Raw genomic sequence first — 23,860 nt, 5'->3', positions numbered from 1 at the left:
ACTCTGTATGACAGACTCTATGTCCATCCACATCTCTACAAATGACCATTTTTTTTCCTTTTTATTGCTCACTAATATTCCATTGTATGTATGTGCCGCATCTTCTTTTTTTTTTATTTTTTTTATTTTTTTTTAAGTTTATTTATTTATTTTTTTAATTAGTTTCTGCTTTATAACAAAGTGAATCAGTCATACATATACATCTGTTCCCACATCCCTTCCCTCATGCATCTCCCTCCCTCCCACCCTCCCCATCCCACCCCTCCAGGCGGTCACAAAGCACCGAGCTGATCTCCCTGTGCTCTGCGGCTGCTTCCCACTATCTATCTACCTTACGTTTGGTAGTGTATACACGTCCATGCCTCTCTTTCGCCTTGTCACAGCCCACCCTTCCCCCTCCCCATATCCTCAAGTCCATTCTCAAGTAGGTCTGCGTCTTCATTCCCGTTTTGCCCCTAGGTTCTTCATGACATTTTTTTTTTAAATTCCGTATATATGTGTTAGCATACGGTATTTGTCTTTCTCTTTCTGACTAACTTCACTCTGTATGACAGACTCTAGGTCTATCCACCTCATTACAAATAGCTCAGTTTCGTTTCTTTTTATGGCTGAGTAATATTCCATTGTATATATGTGCCACATCTTCTTTATCCATTCATCCGATGATGGACACTTAGGTTGTTTCCAGCTCCGGGCTATTGTGAATAGAGCTGCAATGAACATTTTGGTACATGTCTCTTTTTGAATTATGGTTTTCTCAGGGTATATGCCCAGTAGTGGGATTGCTGGGTCATATGGTAGTTCTATTTGTAGTTTTTTAAGGAACCTCCATACCGTTCTCCATAGTGGCTGTACCAATTCACATTCCCACCAGCAGTGCAAGAGTGTTCCCTTTTCTCCACACCCTCTCCAGCATTTATTGTTTCTAGATTTCTTTTTTTTTTTTAATTAGTTTCTGCTTTATAACAAAGTGAATCAGTCATACATATACATCTGTTCCCACATCCCTTCCCTCATGCATCTCCCTCCCTCCCACCCTCCCCATCCCACCCCTCCAGGCGGTCACAAAGCACCGAGCTGATCTCCCTGTGCTCTGCGGCTGCTTCCCACTATCTATCTACCTTACGTTTGGTAGTGTATATATGTCCATGCCTCTCTTTCGCTTTGCCGCATCTTCTTTATCCATTCGTCTGTCAATGGACATTTAAGTTGCTTCCATGTCCTGGCTATTGTAAATAGTGCTACAATGAACACTGGGATGCATGTGTCTTTTTGAATTATGGTTTTCTCAGGGTATATGCCCACTAGTGGGATTGCTGGGTCATACAGTAGTTCTAGTTTTAGTTTTTTAAGGAACCTCCATACTGTTTTCCATAGTGGTTTTATCAATTTACATTCCCATAAGCAGTGCAAGAGGATTCCCGTTTCTCCACACCCTCTCCAGCATTTATTGTTTGTAGATTTTTTGATGATGGCCATTCTGACCAGTGTGAGGTGATACCTCAGTGTAGCCAGTGTTTCCTTATTGATTTTCTGTCTGGATGATCTGTCCATTGATGTAAGTGGGGTGTTAAAGTCCTCTACTATTATTGTGTTACTGTCAATTTCTCTCTTTATGTCTGTTAATATTTGCTTTATGTATTTAGGTGCTCCTCTGTTGGGTACATATATATTTACAATTCTTATATCTTCTTCTTGGATTGATCCCTTGATCATTAGGTAACATCTGTCTTTGTCTCTTCTTACAGTCTTTGTTTTAAAGTCGATTTTGTGTGATATAAGTCTTGCTACTCCAGCTTTCTTTTCATTTTCATTTGCATGGAATACTTGTTTCCACCCCCTTACTTTCAGTCTGTGTGTTTGTCTTTAGATCTAATGTGAGTCTCTTGTAGACAGCATATATATTTGTCTTATTTTTGTATCCATTCAGCCACACTGTGTCCTTCAATTGGAGCATTTAGTCCATTTACATTTAAAGTAATTATTGATAGGTATGTACTTATTACCATTTTGTTAATTGTTTTGGGGTTGTCTTTGTAATTATTTTTTGTTCCTTTCTTCTTTTGCTCTTTTGTGATTTGTTGAGTGTATCCAGGGTCCCCAACCCATGGGACATGGACTGGTACCAGTCCACAGCTTGTTAGGAACCGGGCCACACAGCAGGAGGTGAGCGGTGGGCAAGCGAGCAAAGCTTCATCTGCTGCTCCCCGTTGCTTGCATTACCACCTGAACCATCCCCACATCCCCGTCAGTGGAAAAACTGTCTTCCATGAAACTGGTCCCTGGTGTCAAAAAGGTTGGGGACTGCTGGACTATATTTAGTGTTATATTTGGATTCCTTTCTCTTTTTTGCATGTGTATCTATTAAAGATTTTTGGTTTGTGGCTACCATGAGGATACAGACACACACATACACACATGCACAATTTTTAAAGTTGCTGCTCTCCAAAGTTTGAATGCATTCTAACAACCCTGCATTTTTACTCCTCCCTCCACATTTACTGTTTTTGACATCATATTTTGCATCTTTTTCTTTTGTGTATACCTTAACTACTTATTGTGGATATAGATGATTTTACTACTTTTGTCTTTTAACTTTCCTACTAGCTTTAAAAGCGATTGATCTACTACCTATACTACATGTTTGTCTTTACTTATGAGATTTCTCGTTTCATAATTCTAGTTGTGGTCTTTTCTGCTTAGAAAAGTTCCCTTTAACATTTCTCATAATGCCAGTTTAGTGTTGTTGAACTCTTAGCTTTTGCCTGTGTATAAAACTCTTTGTCTCTTCTTCAAATCTAATGGGAACCTTGCTGGGTAGACTATTCTTGCCTGTAGGTTTTTTTCTTTCAGCACTTTGAATATGTCATGCCACTCCCTTTGGCCTGCAAAATTTCTGCCAAAAAGTCAGCTCATAGTCTTGTGGGAGTTCCCTTGTACACAACTAGTTGCTTTTCTCTTGCTGCTTTTAAGATTCTCTTTTTATAATTAAAATGGCAAAAGTTAAAGATAATGTGTATTGGTGTGGGATTCTTTGGGTTTCTTTTGGAGGGCTCTTCATGATTCCTGGACCGAAATGTCTTTTTTCTTTCCCACGTTAGGGAAATTTTCAGCTATCTTTTCTTCAAATAAATTTTCTGACCCTTTCTCTCTTATCCATCTGGGACCCCTAAAATACAAATATTAATATGCTTGATGCTGTCCCAGAGATCTCTTAAACTGTTCTCATTTTTTAAAATTCTTTTTCTTTTTTTTTCTGTTCAGCTTGGGTGATTTCCACTACTTTATCTTCCAGCTCACTGATCTGTTCCCCTGTATCATCTAATCTACTGTCAATTCCTTCTAGTTTAGTTTTTTAGTTATTGTGTTCTTCAGCTTTTTTGCGGTTCTTTATATTTTCTAACTCTGTTAAATTTCTCACTGTGTTTATCTTTTCTTCTCTCAAGTTTGTTGAGCATCTTTGTGATCATTAACTTGAACTCTTTTTCAGGTAGACTGCTTATCTCTACTTTGCTTAGTTCTTCTTCTGGGGTTTTGTCTTATCCCTTCATTTGGAACATATTCCTCTGTCTCCATTTTGCCTAAGGTTGGTTACATTTCTCACCATTCTATCAGTGTCCTTGTGATAGAATGAGTTCTCCAAAATGGCTGCTGCCAGTGTCTATGTCCCTAGCAGGAGTCCCAATTGCCTCCTGCCTCTCCAGGAGGCTCTCCAAGATCACCAAGGGGGTCTGACCCAGGATCCTTTCAAATGACTGCCTCTTCACTGGGACTTGGAGTGTATGAGATTTTGCATGCACCTTTTAAGAGCAGAATCTGTTTCCTACATCCCTCTGGCTCTCCCATATGCAAGCCCTGCTTCCCTTCAAAGACAGATGTTCTGGGGGCTCATCTTCCTGGTGCAGGACCCCCAGGCTGGGCAGCCTGATGTGGGCCTCAGGGTCCTCACTTCATGGAGAAAACTTCTACAATTGTGACTATCCTCCTGTTTGTGGGTCACCTTCCAGGTGTGTGACCATACTGTGTCTCCACCCCATCTACCTGTCATGTTATGGTTCTTTCTTTGTATCTTTAGTTGTGGAGGATCTTTTCTCCTAGTCTTCAGGTTGTTTTCATAGATAGCTGCCCTGTAAACAGTTGTAATTTTGGTATGCCCATGGAAGAAGGTGAGCTAGGGTCTTCCTACTCTGCCATATTCCCAGAAGTTCTTCTTTATGTTTGCCTTTTGACCTGAACAAGATAACCAGTTCATGAGTTTGGTCCTCCCCACCACTAAAATTTTAGCATCTCAATTGGCTAAGTGACTTCCAGATTGCAACCTGTCTTTATCAGGCATCCCATTCCTTCCCAGGAGAGGACATCAGGTGTAGATAGAGTCAATGATGAGCAATAATTTTAGTTAAACACCAAGTTCTGCTTTCTTCTGAAAGAATATGACAATTTCCCCAAATCTGTCAGTGTTAATACCTTGGACCACAATTGAACCACTACACAATATATCCAATTTTCAAGCTGTTGATAGTGCTGTGTTCCTTGTAACTTGAGTACCCAAAGTCTTTTCCTGGAAAGCCAAGTTACTTGTCCATACCCCTCCCAAAACAGACATCCAAGTACTCTTAATATTTAATACCCCTGAGACTCAAAAGTAAAAGAGGACTCATTAAGCAAATTCATGACCAGTGGCTTGAGGCAGCAATACAGCCCTCCTCTTTAGTGCAGGGTTGCCCTAGATCTCAGATACCACTCTCATTCCTAGTTTCAAGCATCTATGAAGCAATTTCCCCAGGAAGTAGCCTTTCAAAGCAGGAGCAGCTGGTGGGACATAATGCTGTCTAGCTTCCTGGCACCATCCCCAGAGTGAAACTTCAAATCACTGGGCCTGTTTTTTTCCATTCCATGTCCTCCCCAAAGCTGCTTCCAGAAAAAGCAAATTGCTCTAACATAGGCAAGGTCTTTTCCCATTATTAACAAGACTCACTGATAGGCTCACTTGTTCTTTCTGGCTGCCAACATAAAAACCTCAGGGCTGTAATTGTATTTGGAGGGGGGAGGCATTAGCATTCAGCATGTCCTAGCATCCATGATTTCCCAGGTCATCCTATCAGAAAGGACATCTGGCGGTCACATGACACGGAACGCCCTAAAACAAGGGTGCTTTCAGAGATTGCCCCAGGGGTGTGGATTTCCAAACTAAATTTGTTGTCTTTGGGTATGAGTCAGAATAGCCCTTAAGTTAGAAAAGTCAATGACAGTCATGTAAGTGGGTTAAACAGATTCTTAGATATAGGGAAGTTAAAAATCAAAAGCATTGCGTTCAATCTCCCTGAAGTCTATAAATCAAGTCCTGGTATAATTCCTCCACTGGCTGGCTAGGGTTGGGGTACTTCCTCAGTTCTAAGGCACTGGGGGTGACTTCCCTAGCTGGGTTTGGGAAAGAGGGAAGTGTGGAAGAATAAGAAGGGAAACCAGGACAGTGGACATCTCAAACCATAGCCATAGAAAGTAGAATTATGAAACCGAACTAATTATTTCAAAACTTCATCTTTCCAAAGGGAAGTTACCCTAGCACCTGAGCAGAAGTGGTAGAAAGATTATGCTACATTTAAGAAAAAATATCTGGACAAGCCAAGTAAGATCTTTTTCTTCTGGAATTATTGCTTCCAAGTCTTCTAAACTTGTAGTCCCAGCTTCTCTCCCAATAAAATGAGGAGGATACTACCCGCATTTTCTCTAATCTTAGGCAACTAAGATTATATGAGTTATTCAGAAGATAAATGTGGTGGAAATTCAAGAGGACTGTTATTGACCAGTATTCAATCTGTCCCATCCTACATCACATTTTTAAAATAATGGAAATTCTGGGCCCTTGCTATTAAAATAGCAAAATATAGTCATCATTTACTGACTCAGTCCTCACCACTCTCACAGCATATGGGCATGAGACATCTTGTCAAACATATGGTATTCCAAATGTAATAGTGTTAAATATTTAATATTCCACAATGGTGTACCATAAATCAAATTGTGAAGAGTTGTAGGCAAACCACCAACTCCCACAGCAGAGGTAAGTTCCACTTCAGGTTTTCTAACTAACTTGATTTTTTCTTGATTAGCTTTCTATCCAAATAATTCATTGCTTTATTTTCCATTGAGAAAAAGTACACAAGCTGGTAAAACAAAACAAAAGCAAAAAACAAACCAATGCTTGTCAATTAATCTCTGCTTAAAACTCTCATGTCAGCATGTTGTTGTGTCTTTGAGCCCTTTTTTAAAATCAGGTTCAGGTTTTTTTTGGGTTTTCCACAGAAAAACCCAAATGAACTTTTTGGCCAACCCAATAATTATCCAAGGTTCACTTCCTCCCTCTTCTCTCCCCAAAGATCATAATAATGGCTATCCTGCCTTTAAAAGAAGTTATTGTGAACATTTCTAGGTTTTAGACTTGCCAATCATGGCTGTATTTCCTCCTGCAATTGTCTCACCTAGACCTAGCTAATACATAGTAAAAGTAATAATAACAATTAATAATAAAAATAACACATAACATGTACTCCATATATATCATTGTTAAGCATTTACATAGCTTATCTCGAATTCCCCTATCAACCTTACATCTAGGTACTGTTATCGATATTAACAATCAGGACAAAGACTCAGAGAAGCTCAATAACTTGGTCAAGATCACACAGCTTTCTAACCAGCAGAGAGGGGATTTAATTTGCATCCTTCTGAGTACAAAGTCCAAGCATCCTTATGAGTACAAAGTCCAAGCCTCTTTCTGAGTACAAAGTCCGTACAGTTTTGTATAGCAACTACTTTGCAATCCATGTGGAAGTTACACTCACACTGTATCTTCAAAATCAAAAGGCTATAACGGCTATATTGTAGGGGAAAACAGAACTATTCAGGCAGCCCTCTAAGCAATTTAGTGAATACATCAGAGAAGATGGTTTTGTTTTGGAGTGGCCCTTATTTTTTCCACTAATCTACTACCTGAGTCTGGACACTAAAAATTAAGGTAAACCAAGTCAAAATATAAAGAACAATGAAGCATATTAACCCAGAGGCTTAAGTTGAAAATATAATTTTAGTCATACAGAAAAGTTGCAAAAATAGCATAACAACTCATTTACCTTAGTATTAGCATCTTATATAGCCATGAGCAATTATCAAAATTAAGAAACTAATATTAACCCAATACTATTAACTAAACTACAGACTTAATCTGGAATTCACCAGTTTTCCCAACTACTACACTTTTCTCTGTTCCAGCATCCAATCCAGGATTCCATATTACCTTAGTTGATGCATCTCTCTAATCTGTGAGAGTTCCCCAATCTTTTCTTGTCCTTCATGACCTGAACAGCTTTGAAGAGTATTGGTAAGTTGTTTTGGAGAATGTCTCGCCCTTTAGTTTGTTTGATGTTCCTCCAGATTTGAATGAGGTTATACATTGTTGCGAAGGATACCACAGCGACAGAGTGCCCTTCTCAGTGCATGGTATCGGGGAGTCCATGACATTGGTATTTCTTTTTATTGCTGATATTAACACTGATCGCTTGGTTAAAGTGGTGTCTGCCAAGTCTTTCCACTATAAAGTTATTCTTTTTCCCCTTGTTTCAATAATTTAAAAATACCAGGCTCGGGCTTCCCTGGTGGTGCAGTGGTTAAGAATCCACCTGCCAATTCAGGGGACACAGGTTCGAGCCCTGGTCCGGGAAGATCCCAAATGCTGCGGAGCAACTAAGCCCGTGTGCTACAACTACTGAGCCTTCACTCTAGAGCCTGTGAGCCACAACTACTGAGCCCACGTGCCACAACTACTGAAGCCTGTGTCCCCAGAGCCTGTGCTCTGCAACAAGAGAAGCCACTGCAACGAGAAGCCTGCGCACCACAACAAAGAGTAGCCCCTGCTCCCCGCAACTAGAGAAAGCTCGCACGCAGCAACGAAGACCCAACGCAGCCAAAAATGAAACAAACAAACAAACAAAAAACATTAAAAAAAATACCAGGCTTAGGGCGGGAGGGAAGAGGATTCCTTGAGACTGTGCAAATATCCTGCTTCTCCTCAAACTGTTGCCCATTAATTTTAGCATTCATTGATCGATCTTGCCCACAACAATTATTATTTTGGCACTCTAATGGTAGATTTCTATTTCTCTCATTCCCCTTACAATAATTAATTGGAATTCTTCTGTAAGGAAGAGCTGCCTCTTCTCCCCCTTTTATTTATTTATGCAGTTATTTATTTATATCAGTATAGTCTCATTGATATTTATTTCATTCTATGGATTATAGTCCAATGCTATTGTTATTTGGGTTTTTTAATTAATTAATTAATTTTTGGCTGCACTGGGTCTTTGTTGCTGCGTGTGGGCTTTCTCTAGTTGCAGCGAGTGGAGGCTACTCTTCATTGCAGTGCATGGGCTTCTCGTTGCAGTGGCTTCTCTTGTTGCAGAGCACAGGCTCTAGGCACACAGGCTTCAGTAGTTGTGGCACATGGGCTCAGTAGTTGTGGCTCGCAGGCCCTAGAGCACAGGCTTAGCAGTTGTGGGGCATGGGCTTAGTTGCGCCATGGCATTTGGGAATTTCCCAGACCAGGGCTAGAACCCATGTCCCCTGAATTGGCAGGAGGATTCTTATCCAGTATGCCACCAGGGAAGCCACCTGTCACTTGTTTTTGAACTCCAATTGTTCCAGTTTTGGTCACTGGCAGTTCTTTCACATCGGCTCTGTGCCTTTCCTAGTGCTCTACATTTTGTTTTTTGAGTAAGTTTTTACTTCCTGGTGCCACAAGATGCTCCAAGCTCACCTTGTGATTTCACTACCCCAGCCCTAGAATCAGCCTTTTCTGCAAGGAGCCCTTCTTCCTTTTATTAGAGCATGGTATTTGAAACGAAGATCTGAAGGCTAGGTGTACTTATTACTACAGTGGTGTCATTGCCTCTAAGTCATCTCAGCAGGTGGGACTTGGAAATATATGTATACTTACTAACCCCCCACCCTAATACACACACACTCACACACACACACCCCTTATATTTATTTCTGTATTTATCTATGTATATTAAAAAACATGGTTTCATATTGATACCCCTGATTCTAATTCTAAAGACTTTGCTTAATATTTTATCCAGTATCTCCCCAATGAGAGGGTCAAGAGGAATGAAAAAGGCTTATGCATTTAAATGGTGTCCAGCTATTATGTGGACTAAGGGTCAGCAAACTATGGCCAACTGCCTATTTTTGTGAAATACTTTCACTGGAAAATGTTTTATTGGAACACAGACACATCTGTTAATTTAGGTATTGTCTATAGCCAGTTTCCACTAGAAATTAATAATTGAGTAATTACAACAGAAGTTTTTTGAGTTACAAAGCTGCAAATATTTTCTATCTAGCCCTTTACGGGAAGGGTTTACAGATCCCTAGTCTAGGCTATGTTTCAAATTTTCATCTGAGAGATGAAATGGAAAGAGTATGGGTTCAGATTCCATCCTTCCTCTTATAATTACTAGCATAGGCAAGCCACTGACTCTGTGCCTCAGTTTCCCCTTCCTTGAAGTGTTTTGGGGAACACTAAAGATCATATGATAAAATTCCTGGCATATAATAAATGTTCAACTAATGGTAGCCAGAGTTACTTCTGCAGGTGGCTTTTTAGAATTTTGCACAAAAATAATCTATTTTCAGTGGTGCTTAGATGACTAATATAGTTCACAGAGTCTGTTTGGCCATGGGGACTCTGAACCATAATTCGAAATTCAAATACTCACTGCATCATTTACTACCCGTGGGACCTTGGGCAAGTAACAATGTTTTTGAGCCTGTTTCTCCCTCCATACAAGGGTAATATATTCATAGGCCATAAGAAATTATGTCTATAAACATCTTTATGCCATGGTCCCCCAAACTGGTCAGGAGACAAAGCTGGGATGAATGCATCAAAATTAGAATCAAGATGTCTAAAAATACATCTTCCTGACCCCTAGCCCCAGGAATTCTGATTCAGGAGGTCTAGAATAAGGTCCACTCTAAGGATTTTTAGCAAATACCTAAACTGACTTCGTTGCAGGGCCAGGCCTGGAAATCACTGTTACTCAGTAGTAAACACCACGCAAATTCCCTCCGTGATCTCATGTCAGCTCTATATCCTCAGTGTCCTGCTACCTTCCTCTCACTCAGATAAATGCTTGGCCCATTCAAGGCTTCCTCAAGTGCTCCAGGAAACCAAAATCTCCTTCTTCTGAGCCACTGCATTATATCCCTTTATAGAGGATTAGGTCCTACTGAGACGTCAATAAGATTCTCCATGTTTCAGAAGATTAATCTATTCCTTCAACATCCTCCTCCTTTACAAAAATACACTCTGAGAGTCTCTCCTTCATGGTATTAGTCAGTAAATACAAAACCAAGAACCAGGTGGGGTTGCGAGGAGGGGAAAAGGGGACAGCAAGATGACCAGAGACACTGGTAAGGAGGAGAGCAAATTAAAGAAGGCAGTCATCCTCAGCTAACCCCTTCACACTTTGCCCTGCTTGTCAGTAGGGCAGGGTAAGAAACACAGGCTGGAGCAGGTACAGGGCCTTTTAACCCATAGCTGGGACCCACAGTAGGGTTGAGGAATGAGAAACCCTAGGTGGTAGGAGCTGGGATGGAGATTCCTGGGGTCTTTTGATGTGAGGGACACGCATCACTGTGAGTTCACACATGCCATACCCGAACACTCTTAGGCTGGTACACTGGGTCAAAAGCCAAGACTCCGCTGCTCACTCTTATGCATCAACAGAGACCAGGAAGGATAGGTGTGTCCAGGAGCAGGAGTACAATGGAGGCTGTCAAATTTAGTAGTGCCCAAGGAGCAGCTTGCAAACTATCTTAACCCATCATCTGCCAAAGCTTTTTTTAAAAATGAGGTAAAATTAACATAAAATTAACCATTTTGAAGTGTACACTTCAGTGGCATTTAGTACACTCACCATGCTGTATATCTATCACCTATATCAAGTTTCAAAGATTTTCATCATCCCCAAAAGAAAACCTCATGCCATTAAAACAGTCACTCCCTTGTTCCTCTCTCTACCAATAACTTTTTATAGTGAGGGGTGGATTTTCTCTGTAATGAGATTTTATGTAGCCACTGTTTGAGAAGCTTTGGCAAACTCTGGGTTCAAAGGGCACAAGAACATTCTCTCTTCAACCAGGTGGGAGCAGCTTTCTGGAAAGCCCTAATGTTAAGTTTCCCTTCCCCCTGTCTCATTCAGTCCAGTGGGAACAGTGCCAGATTCTTATACACAATTACACGCACACACACACGTGCGTGCGCACACACATACCCAGGCTGGTAAGTTTCATGTGGTCAATAACCATGAGAACAAGTGCACCACAATTGCTCTGAGAAGAACCTATTCAGCACCCCAAAGCCTGAGTGACCGCCCCCAAATGGGTCCAGATAGTGGTCAGCTCTTACCCGCTGCTTCTCTGGGTCCACAAAACGAATGCCGAAGTAGTCCTTCTCCAGCAAGCTGTAGTAGTTGCAGATGTGGTCAATAAGAAACTGCCCTTTGGTCTCCCTCTGCAAAAGAAGCACATTTATGTTTCAGCCAGAGTTTGCCTTGTACATTCATGTCTAAAATGTGCCTCATTCCCTCCAATACGTCTGTGCTAAGACAGATGAATTCACTCACCCTGCTCTCTGGAGCAGGAGCTTCCAAACTCTTAACTGCAATCCACAGTGAGAAATTCATTTTATACTGTGAGCCATTACACACACACACACACACACACACACACATAAAACCAAAGGAACACCAAAAAGGGGAAACAAAAGGATACCAAACAATACCCTGCCTAGGTGCAACACATTCTACTATGTTCTATTTTATCCTAGTGTATGCCATTTAATTTTTCTAATGCTATTTATGATTCAGAACACTGATTTCACAACTCAATACCTAGTAGAGATCCACAGTTTGTAAAACCACATACAATTCCAAATACAATGCACCTGGCTGCTTGCTTTAACTGCTCATTCAGTCCTCACAACAATCCTGCAAGGAAGGTCCCGTTTTATACCTGAAGAGAGGCTCAGTGGCTTACCCAAAGTCACACAACATGTACGGAGCAAAGTAGGATTTGACCCAGGTCACCAGGCTATAGAATCCAGGCTCCATGCCACTTTGCCTCTCTGGAACATTGGTTAATGTATGTGACTCTGCTAGAACACAGGGTCTGGATGGTATGGAAATGCAATGAATGTATCAGATAGAACACCCTAACTCCCACCAGGAAAGGTGCAAAACTTGCTGCCTCAGGCCTCACAGCCTCCATATCACACCCATAAATCAACATAGAAAGGCACTGAGGTAGACTGGGGCGGGGAGTCCAGGAGTGGGATTCAGAGACAGGTCTGGGTGACCTTGAGCAAACTCCCCAGCCGTTTCCACATCAGTAAAATGAGTTGGTTAGACTAGATTTCTAAGTTGGCTAGATTATTTTTCCTTCTAAAACTCTATGAGTAAGAGAAGTATTAGCCAAATCTGATTAAGATAAATACCATTACAACAAAACTCCTTAAGAGCAAAGACCCTTCCAAGCCCTCATCAGGACATTTGATAACTTTCTGCTTCAATCAAAGTTGCTGACAGACCCATGGAATGTTTTAGGGATGGAATGTGACCTACAAAAATAAATGAAGAAATCAGAGACATTAAGTGAAGCCACTCTTCCAATCCACTAAAAATAATTTTGGAAGATCAGTTTGGTCTATGCTACCTGATTATCTTTTCTTTAGAAACAACTACCACCAGCTTGGGGAGCTGATGAAAAAGTCATTCGCTGGCCTGGGATGCACCCCACTGAACAAAGGACTGGGGCTTATTAGCACATACTGTGATATGAAGCCTCCACTTTCCTGAAATCACTTTTGAGTATAATTTTGGATGAGCTTTGAACCTTTACTTTCTTTATAAAAGAACCCATTTGACGTAGCTCACAGGGAACAAAACATCAAAATGGAACTTGTTTTTAGATTTCTGTAATTGTTTTTAACCCAGAAGGCTCAAACAACAAGCTATATCTGATGACAGCTAAATTCAATGCCCAGAATATAATCAATGGATATAGTTTCTTTCATAGATTTATTCTGCAACCCATCCATCTTAGAGGCTGCTGCAGGATCAAATCACTGAACCTAACACATGAGTTCATCATTTTATGATTGGATTGCCAAGCTCTCCAAAGCAGAATTTACTATGGTGGACTACTCCCAACATATGCGAGACACACAAGACATGTGGGTTAAGGCAATGCCTTGTAATGACTTGGGACCTTGATTGTGTATGACAGCTACTGTGCCCTGAAGAAGATGTAGTACTCTGAAGCACAACAAAGATTTTTTTTTTAATGATTAAACACAGCAACCAATATATACTCAACAGCAATATCTCAGACTACCTAAGATCCTTGAGAGAAGGAAATACCACAGCAGACAATGTAATGACTGGATAATACAACTGCGTCTGAAACAGGGGTCAATGCCTTCCGCAAAAGCAGGTGAGGCCAGTTCCCATGGGTCCAGGCCACCAGGTGGGTTCCAGGTCTCTGATCCTCAGAGCACCATCCTCAGTCCAGCAATACTGTAGCAAATTCAGCATCACCCGGGAGGGAGCTTGTTGGAAACACAGAATTTCAGGCACTGTCCCAGACCAACCTAACCTAACTTGCATTTCCCTCAGTTATTGATATGCTCACGCAAGTTTGAGAAGCATTGGTCTAGAGGAATTTCCCCAACATGGGAAAAGTGCAAAAATTGTACCTGTCTCCAGAGCCCACTAGGAAAAATGCCCATTTTCCCTTGAGAATTGTCCATTCCTCAACTCAAAAAAATCAAAGGTTTTTCCAGTCTAGAGAACACAAACTGCCCCTGAATCTGCAGGCTGCCAGCCAACCTCATCATCTCGAGATGCTCTATGTCGCTTCTTCGTGCCAAGGAAGCCAGTTTACAGCCTCACGTTCTGCTCTGTTCCACTCCTGCCTGGAGAGTTGGACAATGTTCTTAAGTCATGTAAGTACCTATCATTATCATTTCTGTGCATTAAGCCCAGCCCTTGAACTAAACAAAAGGCCACCCAGGCCCAGTACCAAGAGTTGAAAGAGTTTGTTCAGGTATGTTATGTGAGGATGCAGAAGTCCAGCTGCCAGCCTCACACATCTCACTTCAGGGAAGGAGCTTGGAGGTGAGCACTGGTTCTTCCCCCTACCTCCCACTGCTGGAACTCTGTTGAACTAACCCAAACCCTCCCCTCACTTCCTCCTGGTGTTTCTGAGGGGAGAGGTCATTGTTCACACCCTATCCTGCTACCTAAGCCAGTACCTGGCACACTGAGTGTGATCCAATGAATAAATGGGGCACTGCTTTCTCTCATGAAAAACTTGGGTTCTGGAAACTAACAGTGAGCCTCAGGTAAGACAACACAGTCCTCATGTTAAAGACTCCTCAAACTTAGTACAATTAGCCAACTTTCACCCTAATCCATCAAGGTCTACACAGAGAAGTGCTAACCAAAGATTTCAAGTATAAGGACTTCTTTTTAAGGACTTCTTTTTAATGTCAAAATTTTGTTGATTCTCTGACAAGATATTGGTTATATTTCCAGTACCAACTGAAGAGGGGAAAAAAATCAAATAGCTAATATAACTTCCTTAGAGCTGTTACCCAAGTTGTGTTTTATTAATCACAACAGCATTTCACACATGTGGAAAACAATAGGGCACAAATGTGTGAGCAGGGCCTCCTACAGGGGTCAGCTGGATGTTATGCCTCAAGAAAGTGCCTGAAATATAGACTTTTTTTTTTTAACATCTTTATTGGAGTATAATTGCTTTACAATGGTGTGTTAGTTTCTGCTGTTTAACAAAGTGAATCAGTTATACATACACATATATCCCATATCTCTTCCCTTTTGCGTCTCCCTCCCTCCCACCCTCCCTATCCCACCCCTCTAGGTGGTCACAAACCACCTAGCTGATCTCCCTGTGCTATGTGGCTGCTTCCCACAAGCTATCTATTTTACATTTGGTAGTGTATATATGTCCATGCCACTCTCTCACTTTGTCGCAGCTTACCCTTCCCCCTCCCCATGTCCTCAAGTCCATTCTCTAGTAGGTCTGCGTCTTTATTCCTGTCCTGCCCCTAGGTTCTTCATAACCTTTTTTTTTTTTTAGATTCCAGAAATATAGACTTTTGATGCCATCTCTAAATGAGGTTATACAGTCTCAGGGTTGAAAGAATAATTTGTTCACCATACACAGTTAAACTGGTGTCCCAATACTGGCTCTCACCACCTATAGTGCACAGTGAATTGATATTTTTATAAAGACTACACTAAAATATTGTAAATATAGTTGTAATATTTTAATGTGTTAAAAATCTAAACCAATCTAGCCAAGATGTGGTCTGTGGACAGTGCTGGAATGTAAAATCTTTGTTACCAGTCTTTCATAAGTGGAGAAATTAAGAGTAATTTATTTTATTGTGTTTTCTACAAGTATTAGTCCAAATCAGATCGGGGGAAAAAGATCTAGTTCTAGTTTCTCACCACAGACAGTTTGATGTGCTGATCTAAACTGGGCTGCCATGTTTGAGGGTTTGGTTTGGGATTTCTTTACCCCAGAAACCTCAAAGTATGAAGGGGGCTAGGCCCTCTCTCCATCTTCCTTGTCCAGTTTTTGTGGACAATTCTTGGTATGCGTGTGGATCCCTGAACTCCTTGCAATAATCCCACATTCTCTCAGCGTTCTCTCCCACAGACTGGAAAGGAACCTAATTTTTGTAATCACAAACCAGACTACTTTTCAGAAAATCCCATCTCTCCTCCCCACCCCAAAGCATGTATTAGAAAGCCTTAAGCAAGTCATGAAATCTCTGAGGCTTAGTTGCTTCTTGTATGAAAGGGGAATAACAATGATAACTTCCAAATCTACCCCACCATATTATTTTGAGGCTCATTCACATATTTGTTAAGCATCTATTATACAGCAGGTATTGGGATAGGAATTAGAGAAAAATAGTGAGCAAAACACAATTTATAATCTCATAGACCTTAAAACTCTGTGGTTTGTAAAATGTGAAAGCATTTTTGCAAACTGCAAAGCACTAGTAAGTTGTCATTATTAATAATATTAAGAATTATCGTAATCTTAAATCTTTCTCTCCAGTTTCAAAGATCAAGATATAAAGAAGTTAAGAGGAATAGTGTTGACCTCCCAGAACTGGCCTCTGTGGGTGAGAAAGTGAACAAAGAGACAAAGAACTCATTATTTTTGCTTAACTCCTCTTGCAGCCAATTGCTGGTGATTCATTTACTTCAACTCCCTGGTTCAATGGCAAAGCTAAAATAACAATAAATTTGTGCTTAAAGAAAAAGAACAAGCAAAGTCAACTGGCTAAGTCAGCCATGGCTTATCTTCAATGAAAAAGTATGGCAGATTTTAATCCTTAATTCCTAAAACACTAGGTCAAGATGTTTGTTTGTTTAGCTGGAAGTATTCCTTTTTTATGTAAAAATTTTTAAAACTTTTATTGAAATATAGTTGATTCATAGTGTTGTGTTAGTTTCAGGTGTACAGCAAAGTGATTTAGTTATACATACATATATACATATATATATTCAAGACATTTTCATACCTTTTAGATATTGGTTAAATGAGGAAAAGAGTACCAACCCCCAAAATACTTAATGTGTTGCTATAAACTAACACTTAGAGTTTGAAAAGGTAACTTCAGGAATGACGGTTTCAACATAATAATGATAATTACTATATATTAAACACTGTACACCAAGAACTGTGTTACATACTTGCATTTAATCTCTGGATAACACACTGAGGTAATTCATGTCCTCCCCATGTTACAGATTTTTTAAAGGAACTCAGAAAAGTTAAGTTTGTTTGTAAGTGTGTCAAACCCAGGTCCAACACAGTGCCCAAGCAGTTGTAGGAACTCAGTTTGCCTATCTGACCCCTATTCTCTATGTGGAGACAGAAGAAAAATAACAACATGAGGATTTGGGAACAGTATCAAGTGCCCCAATTCCTAGAATTTGGACATTGGCAAGAAGAAGCACTGGGTTATCAACCACCACACCAGACCTAGAGAGACGCAGTTTTATAAAATACAAACCACTTTATCATAGATGTCATTGGTTAATTGTCCAGCATCCATACACCCCTTTGTCTTTCCTAATAGAACCCAGATTTTGTTCAGGTATGCACATATGTGTGCACACACCTAATACATATATACACACACAGGTAGACGCAAAGCCCATAAGCCTCAGGAAACTATAACCCACCCTTACCTCCAGGGCTCAAGCTCAGCTGGTATAAGGGTAATCTCATCCATCTTGTCTGATTGGCTCAGGAAAGGACACAGGACCTAGTTTAGGCCAATGAGACACGAGAAGAATTGACCACATTTTCCGGGATGGCTCTTGTTTACTCTTCTGAAAGAGCTTATGGAAGAGACTTTCTGTTCTCTCTGGATGATGTGACATAAAGGTGTGAGGCCTTGAACTGCTGCAGCCATTTTGAAACCAGCTTGGGGATGAAGGTAACACTGGGTGAAGCCAAAATATTTACAAGGAAAGTGGAGCTTGTGTTTCCAGATTATCAATCATGAAGCTCACCCTAAGTGTGAACTTCCAAGGATGCCAACAAAATTCCTTGTTTTTTCAGCCAGTACAAGTTGATATTTCTGCTTGTTGCACCCAAAATATTGACTCTGGAGAGAAGGTAAACCAGTGCTTCAGGCCAAGTAGGAGAGCACAGAAAGGACAATAGTGCTGGTGTGAAACACAATTAGAGGTTATTGACTAATAAACCAGAGAGCTAAGTCCATCTACCAACAGGTTCTATTTGGCCAGCACAGTGTTTTTGTATCTTTAAATTGGGAGACTGCACATGAAATCTGGATGCTGGCTGCTCTTGAAAAGGTGGAGGGTCTGGAAACTAGGCCATGAAGGTCTGCTGAGCTCAGGATTGGCTGCCCCTTCTGGTGGCGGGGGTGGGGGGAGTTGGGGGTCTTGCATCCGTTCTATCATCTTCCACATCTTCCACTTCGCTTACTTCCCTGATCCCCAGAGGAATTTGAGTTTACAACCCTGACCTGAGGCAAACTAGAGGCTTTCGAAAGGGTTCCTTGAAAGAGTTTTCTTTGGAACTGCTCAGAAGCACCCTCACAGCCAGAAAAAGTCCTCAGTGGACACAGCTTTGAGTTGCCCTCTGAGGCCATCCAGCCACTGAAATCCTAGGACCTTTGAGGGAAGAAGGGTCCAACATAGACCAGACTTCAGGGAGGATCACTGAGATGAGGGGAGCAGCCAATGGTCTGAAGAATGAGAGCACCGACCAGGACGCTGGAAACAGTTCATTTTGGGGCTGGTACTGTGCCCCCAAGAACCCGCTCTGAGAAACAGAAGTGGGGCTGCCAGACCTAGTTTTCTAGTAATAAAAGTTGTGAGGTTCTTGTTCAAAGGGCCCTTTTGTCTGGCACTCTATGTTTGCAGGAGTTGCTCTTGAAAAGGGGCAGCCCCCATGGATGCACATTTAAGGAAGAGCAGACTTGTCAGTCTCTGCTAAGTCTTCTACCTGGGAAGGAAGAATCCAATTCCCATCTGGATACCTAGAAACTCCAAGTGGGGCCTCTAGACAGTTATAAGGCCTGAAACAGCAACTGAATACTCATTTTGCTGCCAGGAGCATGTCTTCTAGGGACAGGTGGTTGCATTTCTTGCATGAATTAAGGGCCTCAATCCATTCACCTTCACTGACAGATGAACAAAGAATAATAATGAGAAACTGGCAAACTAAGTAGTTCTGCTTCTATTGCAAAGAATAAGCATTTGTTAATTTAAGAAAGATTATGGCTTGATTGAATAACATAAAAATGCTCTGTTTATATTTGTGCTTAAAAAGTTCAAGCATATTTATGTAAATTCATACTTTTTGTTATGGTGGGCACCACAGCTTTAACCAAAACAGAGTAACACTTTAGAAAGAAATTAGCTTTTATAATTGGAATTTGAATAGCAAGTGATATTTCACTTTGTTAATTGTTCCTTCCCATTGCAGCCATAACTGGTATTTAATATTTGGCTGTGACATATATTCAGAAAATTGCATCATCCTCAGACAGTGAGGAAAGAAGTAATATTAAAGCTTTTAAAATGGGGAGAAATGTAAAGGAAAAAAAGAATAGCGGGATCTCTCATGGTTCAATCTGTGGTTCTCACACAGAAATTAAAAGTTGTTTTGATTTGTGTTATTCAAATATTTTCAAATGTATGAAAGGTAAAACCAAGGTTTCAAGAAGCTGGAGCCCCTAATTCCAAATACACATCTGCTTTATAGTAATAATCAGTATATTATGGCTAAGATAATTAGGAAAATATAGGCTAGATCAATTAAAGGCATTTTTGTGGACAATACATATTCATAAGGTGGGGGAAGCGAAGGCATGGTTATGACTGTAGCAGTGACTGAAAAGCTAGAAAATAGCAAAACAACTACCAAAGCCAGACATTTACTGGGGGGAAAAACCAATAATTGCCTGAAAGTATCTGGCTAAAAAAATACAGGCAAGACACAAGTGGTCACCTAGACCCACCAGGGTCTTTGGTAGAAAGTCAAAACCAACTGCCTATCTCAGTTCTATGGTAGCCTGTACACACTCTGAGGAGACAGAAATAGACTGCCATCCTCACAGCTAGAGGCTTAGTGGTATCAAGGCTGGGGAAGATAAAGGGGCCCTATGGAAGAAAGACAAAGAAACAGTGCATCTACACAAGGTAAAGCAGCCAGAATGGGTTGGCCAATCCATTGCCCAAGTCCTGACTGGTGTCTTCTGAAGGAGTGTCATATGGCTAAGCAGGCAGAGTGGTTTGGAATCAGTAATGCTTCCATCTCTTTTTTTTTTCTGGGTGTTTTCCACCTCGGTTACCTCTCCAGTGTTCCACAGCTTTCATCCTAAAGGATGGCTTCTGTGTCTGTGCTCAATCAGAGGGCCATTTCTATTCTAACTGGCACACAGATCCATCCCAATGTTTGGGGAATCATATTTGACATGTCAGCTGTTCTTAGCAATTTCTGCCACTGCTCAGTACTCAAAAGGTTCTTCCTTCCACATCTTTTATTCTTCTTCCTATATCAGGGTGTAGTGCCATTGCCAAGCCCAATTCTTGAAGGTACTCACCTCTGAATAATTTTAGGGTTTTCCAACTCCAAACCTTCCCACAATTTCAAAAAGTGTTTTTTTTTGTTTGTTTGTTTTTTTTTTCTTTTCTTTTTGCGGTATGCGGGCCTCTCACTGTCGTGGCCTCTCCCGTTGCGGAGCACAAGCTCCGGACGCGCAGGCCCAGTGGCCATGGCTCACGGGCCCAGCCGCTCCGCGGCATATGGGATCCTCCCAGACCGGGGCACGAACCCGTATCCCCTGCATCCGCAGGCGGACTCTCAACCACTGCGCCACCAGGGAGGCCCTCAAAAAGTGTTTTTTTAAAAAAATCTCACGCTGAGGACTCAAAGGCTCAGAGAGCCTAATTAACTTATTCAAGGTCAACACAACTAGAAAGTAGCAGAGTCAGTATTTAAACTCAGGTCTGCTTGATTTGGTTATTATAGCCAATGATTAAAAAGAAATAAGATCCTTAACTTGATAAAGAACATCTTATAGCTAACATCATACTTAATGGAGAAAAACTAGATGCGTTAAACCTACAGCTAACATCGTACTCAATGGTGAGAAACCAGATGTTTCTTCACTAAGATCGAGAACAAGGCAAGGATGTCCCCTCTCACTACTTCTATTTGACAACATGCTGAAAGTTCTAGTTAATGCAGTAAGATAAGAAGAAAATAAAAGATTGGGAAGAAAGGAATAAAACTGTCTTTATTTGAAGATTAAGTGATCATCTATGTAGAAAATCCAAAAGAAAAGACAAAAAAAAAAATTTCCTGGAACTAATAAGTGATTATAGCAAGGTTGCAGGATACAAAGCTAAATATACAAAAGTAAATTGTTTTCCTATATATTAGCAAAGAACAATTGGAAGTTGAAATTAAAACCACTTACATTAGCACCAAAACCATTAAATACTTAGGTACAAATGTGTACAAAATCCATGTGAGGAAAACTACAAAATTCAGATGAAAGAAACAAAAGAAGATCTAACTAAATGGAGAGATATTCCATGTTAATGTAGATAAGACTCAATATTGTCAAGATGTCAGTTCCTCCCAACTTGATCTACAAATTCAATGCAAGCCCAATCAAAATCTCAGCAGTTACTATGTATATATCAACAATCTGATTCTAATATTACTACAGAAAGAGGAAAAGATCCAGAATAGCCAGCACAATATTGGTGAAGAACAAAGTCAGAGGACTGACACTACCCAACTCCAAGACTAACTACAAAGTTTCAGTGATCAAGACAGTGTGGTACTTGCAGGAGAATCGACAAATAAAGCAAAAACCAGAATTGAGAGCCCACACCAATAGAGCCCAGAAATAGACCCACACAAATAAAGTCAACTAATATTTGACAAAGGAGCAAAGACAATTCAATTGAGAAAGGACAGTCTTTTCAACAAACGGTGCTAAGCAACTAGAAATACACATGCAAAAAAAAAAAAAAAGAATCTGGACACAGACCTTACATCCTTCACAAAAATTAACTCAAAATGGATTATAGACCTAAATGTAAACCACAAAACTATAAAACCTCTAGAAGGAAACACAGGACAAAATCTAGGTGACCTGAGTTTGTAATGGCTTTTTAGATACAATCCAAAAAGCATGGTCTGTGACAGAAAAAATTGATAAGTTGGCCTTCATTAAAATTTAAAACATCTGCTATGCAAAAGAAACTGTTAAGAGAATGAAAAAATAAGCCACAGACTTGGAGAAAGTGTTTGCAAAACACATATATGACAAAGGACTTGTATCCAAAAATATACAAAGCACTCTTATAATTCAGCAATATGATACAAATAACTCAGTTTAAAAGTGGGCAAAAGATCTTAACAGACACTTCACCAAAGAAGATATACAGATGGCAAATAACACATGAAAATATGCTCCACATCGTATGTCATTAGGGACTTGCAAATTAAAACAACAATGCGATACCACCACACACCTATTAGATGGCTAAAATCCAAAACACTGACAACACCGAATGCTGACAAGAATGTGGAGCAACAGGAACTCTCATTCACTCCTGGTGGAAATCTAAAATGGTACAGCCACTTCTAAAGACAGTTTAGTTATTTCTTACAAAGTTAAAGGTAAGCTCAATCCAGTAATTTTGCTCCTAGGTATTTACCTAAATGAGTCAAAAACTTATGTCCACACAAAAATGTGTACACAAGTGTTTATAGCAGCTTTATTCATAACTGCCAAAAATTGGAAGCAACCAAGATGTCCTTCAATAGGTAAATGGATAAACAAATTGGTACATCCATATAATAGGATATTATTCAGTGATAAAAAGAAATTAGCTTTTATGCCATGAAAAATGAAGGAATCTTAAATGCATATTGTTAAGTGAAAGAAGCTAGTGTGAAAAGGCTACCTATTATATTGCATACAAATGACATTCTGGAAAAGGCAAAACTATATAGACAGTAAAAAGATCAGTGGCTACTGCAGTGGCAAGGGGACTGAATAGGTGAAACACACAATTTTAGGGCAGTGAAACTATTCTGTATGACACTTCAATGGTGGATATATGACATAATATATTTGTCAAAGTCCGTAGAACTGTATAACACAAAGTGGAACCCTAATATAAGCTATGGAATTTAGTTGATAACGATGATGTATCACTATTGGTCCATCAATTTAACAAATGTACCATACTAATTAATGCAAGATGTTAGTAACAGTGGAAACTGGGGGTGGGGGTGATGATTATATAGAAACTCTACTTTCTGCTCAAATCTTCTGTAAACCTAAAACTACTCTAAAACATAAAGTCTATTCATTTAAAAAGGAAGAAGAAAAAGGTTGGGGAGGGAGGAGGGAGGGAAGAAGGAAACCAGCAGAGCACCTCAGGGGACATGAACATAAAAACTGCAACTCAGGAGACAGACCAAGGAAATAAATTCAAGAAAATAATCTTGTAATTATTCACAATCAAAGTGAACATAAAGATCTTCTCTTTCATTATTTAAAGTTCCAAAGGGGAAAAGTACAGTTTTAAGCAAACTCCACTCCAGCAGCTGAGACAAGATTTTAAGCAAAGGGCTTTCAAGCTGTTTTCATTAATCAATACTTCCAGAATTTAAGTACATCTTCACTTAACACCTGTTTTTTCCCTTAGTCTATCCTATGACCTGCAACATTTGTTTCACTAACAAGTGTTGTTAAATAGACAGGCCAACCCCTCTGCGCCTCTTGGTCTCCCTGAGCCCCATCGTCAGGAGAGGAGATGCTAGCAACACCTCCTCTTCTGAGATTGGAATCGGCAGGTATTTGCTTAGAAACTCCTGAGTGCCTAGCACTTTAGGCCACGCTCCATAAACTACCTCAACTAGTCATCCGGTTTAATCCACGTGAGTCCCAGGAGCTAGCTGCTTTTCCATTTTCTAGGAAAGGAAGATAAAGCTTAGAATGACTGAGTAACTTGCCCAAAGACACACAGCAAGTAAATGGCAAAATTCAGGTTTTAACTCCAGCCTCTCAGTCCAAAAAAAAAAAAAGACCAAAATTATTAAAAGGAGCAATACTTTCATTTAAAAGGGGAAGAATTAGAGAATGTTGGAGTTGGAAGGTACTGTAGAGAGAATCTGATCCAAA

The 23,860-nt window shown here is 40.3% G+C and overlaps 1 protein-coding gene across 1 annotated transcript in view; it reads right to left on the bottom strand.

Annotated features, from left to right (window-relative positions):
• Positions 1-23,860, bottom strand: part of FRMD3 (FERM domain containing 3) — a 312,880-nt gene that overhangs the window by 144,908 nt on the left and 144,112 nt on the right. Inside the window, exon 2 of the mRNA XM_081236436.1 lies at positions 11,471-11,575. Within this exon, the coding sequence (XP_081092562.1) occupies positions 11,471-11,575 (105 nt within the window). The remainder of the gene's footprint in view (positions 1-11,470; positions 11,576-23,860) is intronic.

The sequence above is a fragment of the Mesoplodon bidens genome (assembly GCF_964165515.1).
Source record: "Mesoplodon bidens genome assembly, chromosome: 6".
In the NCBI taxonomy this organism is placed as follows: Eukaryota; Metazoa; Chordata; class Mammalia; order Artiodactyla; family Ziphiidae; genus Mesoplodon; species Mesoplodon bidens.
This window is presented reverse-complemented; position numbering and strand designations above follow the sequence as displayed.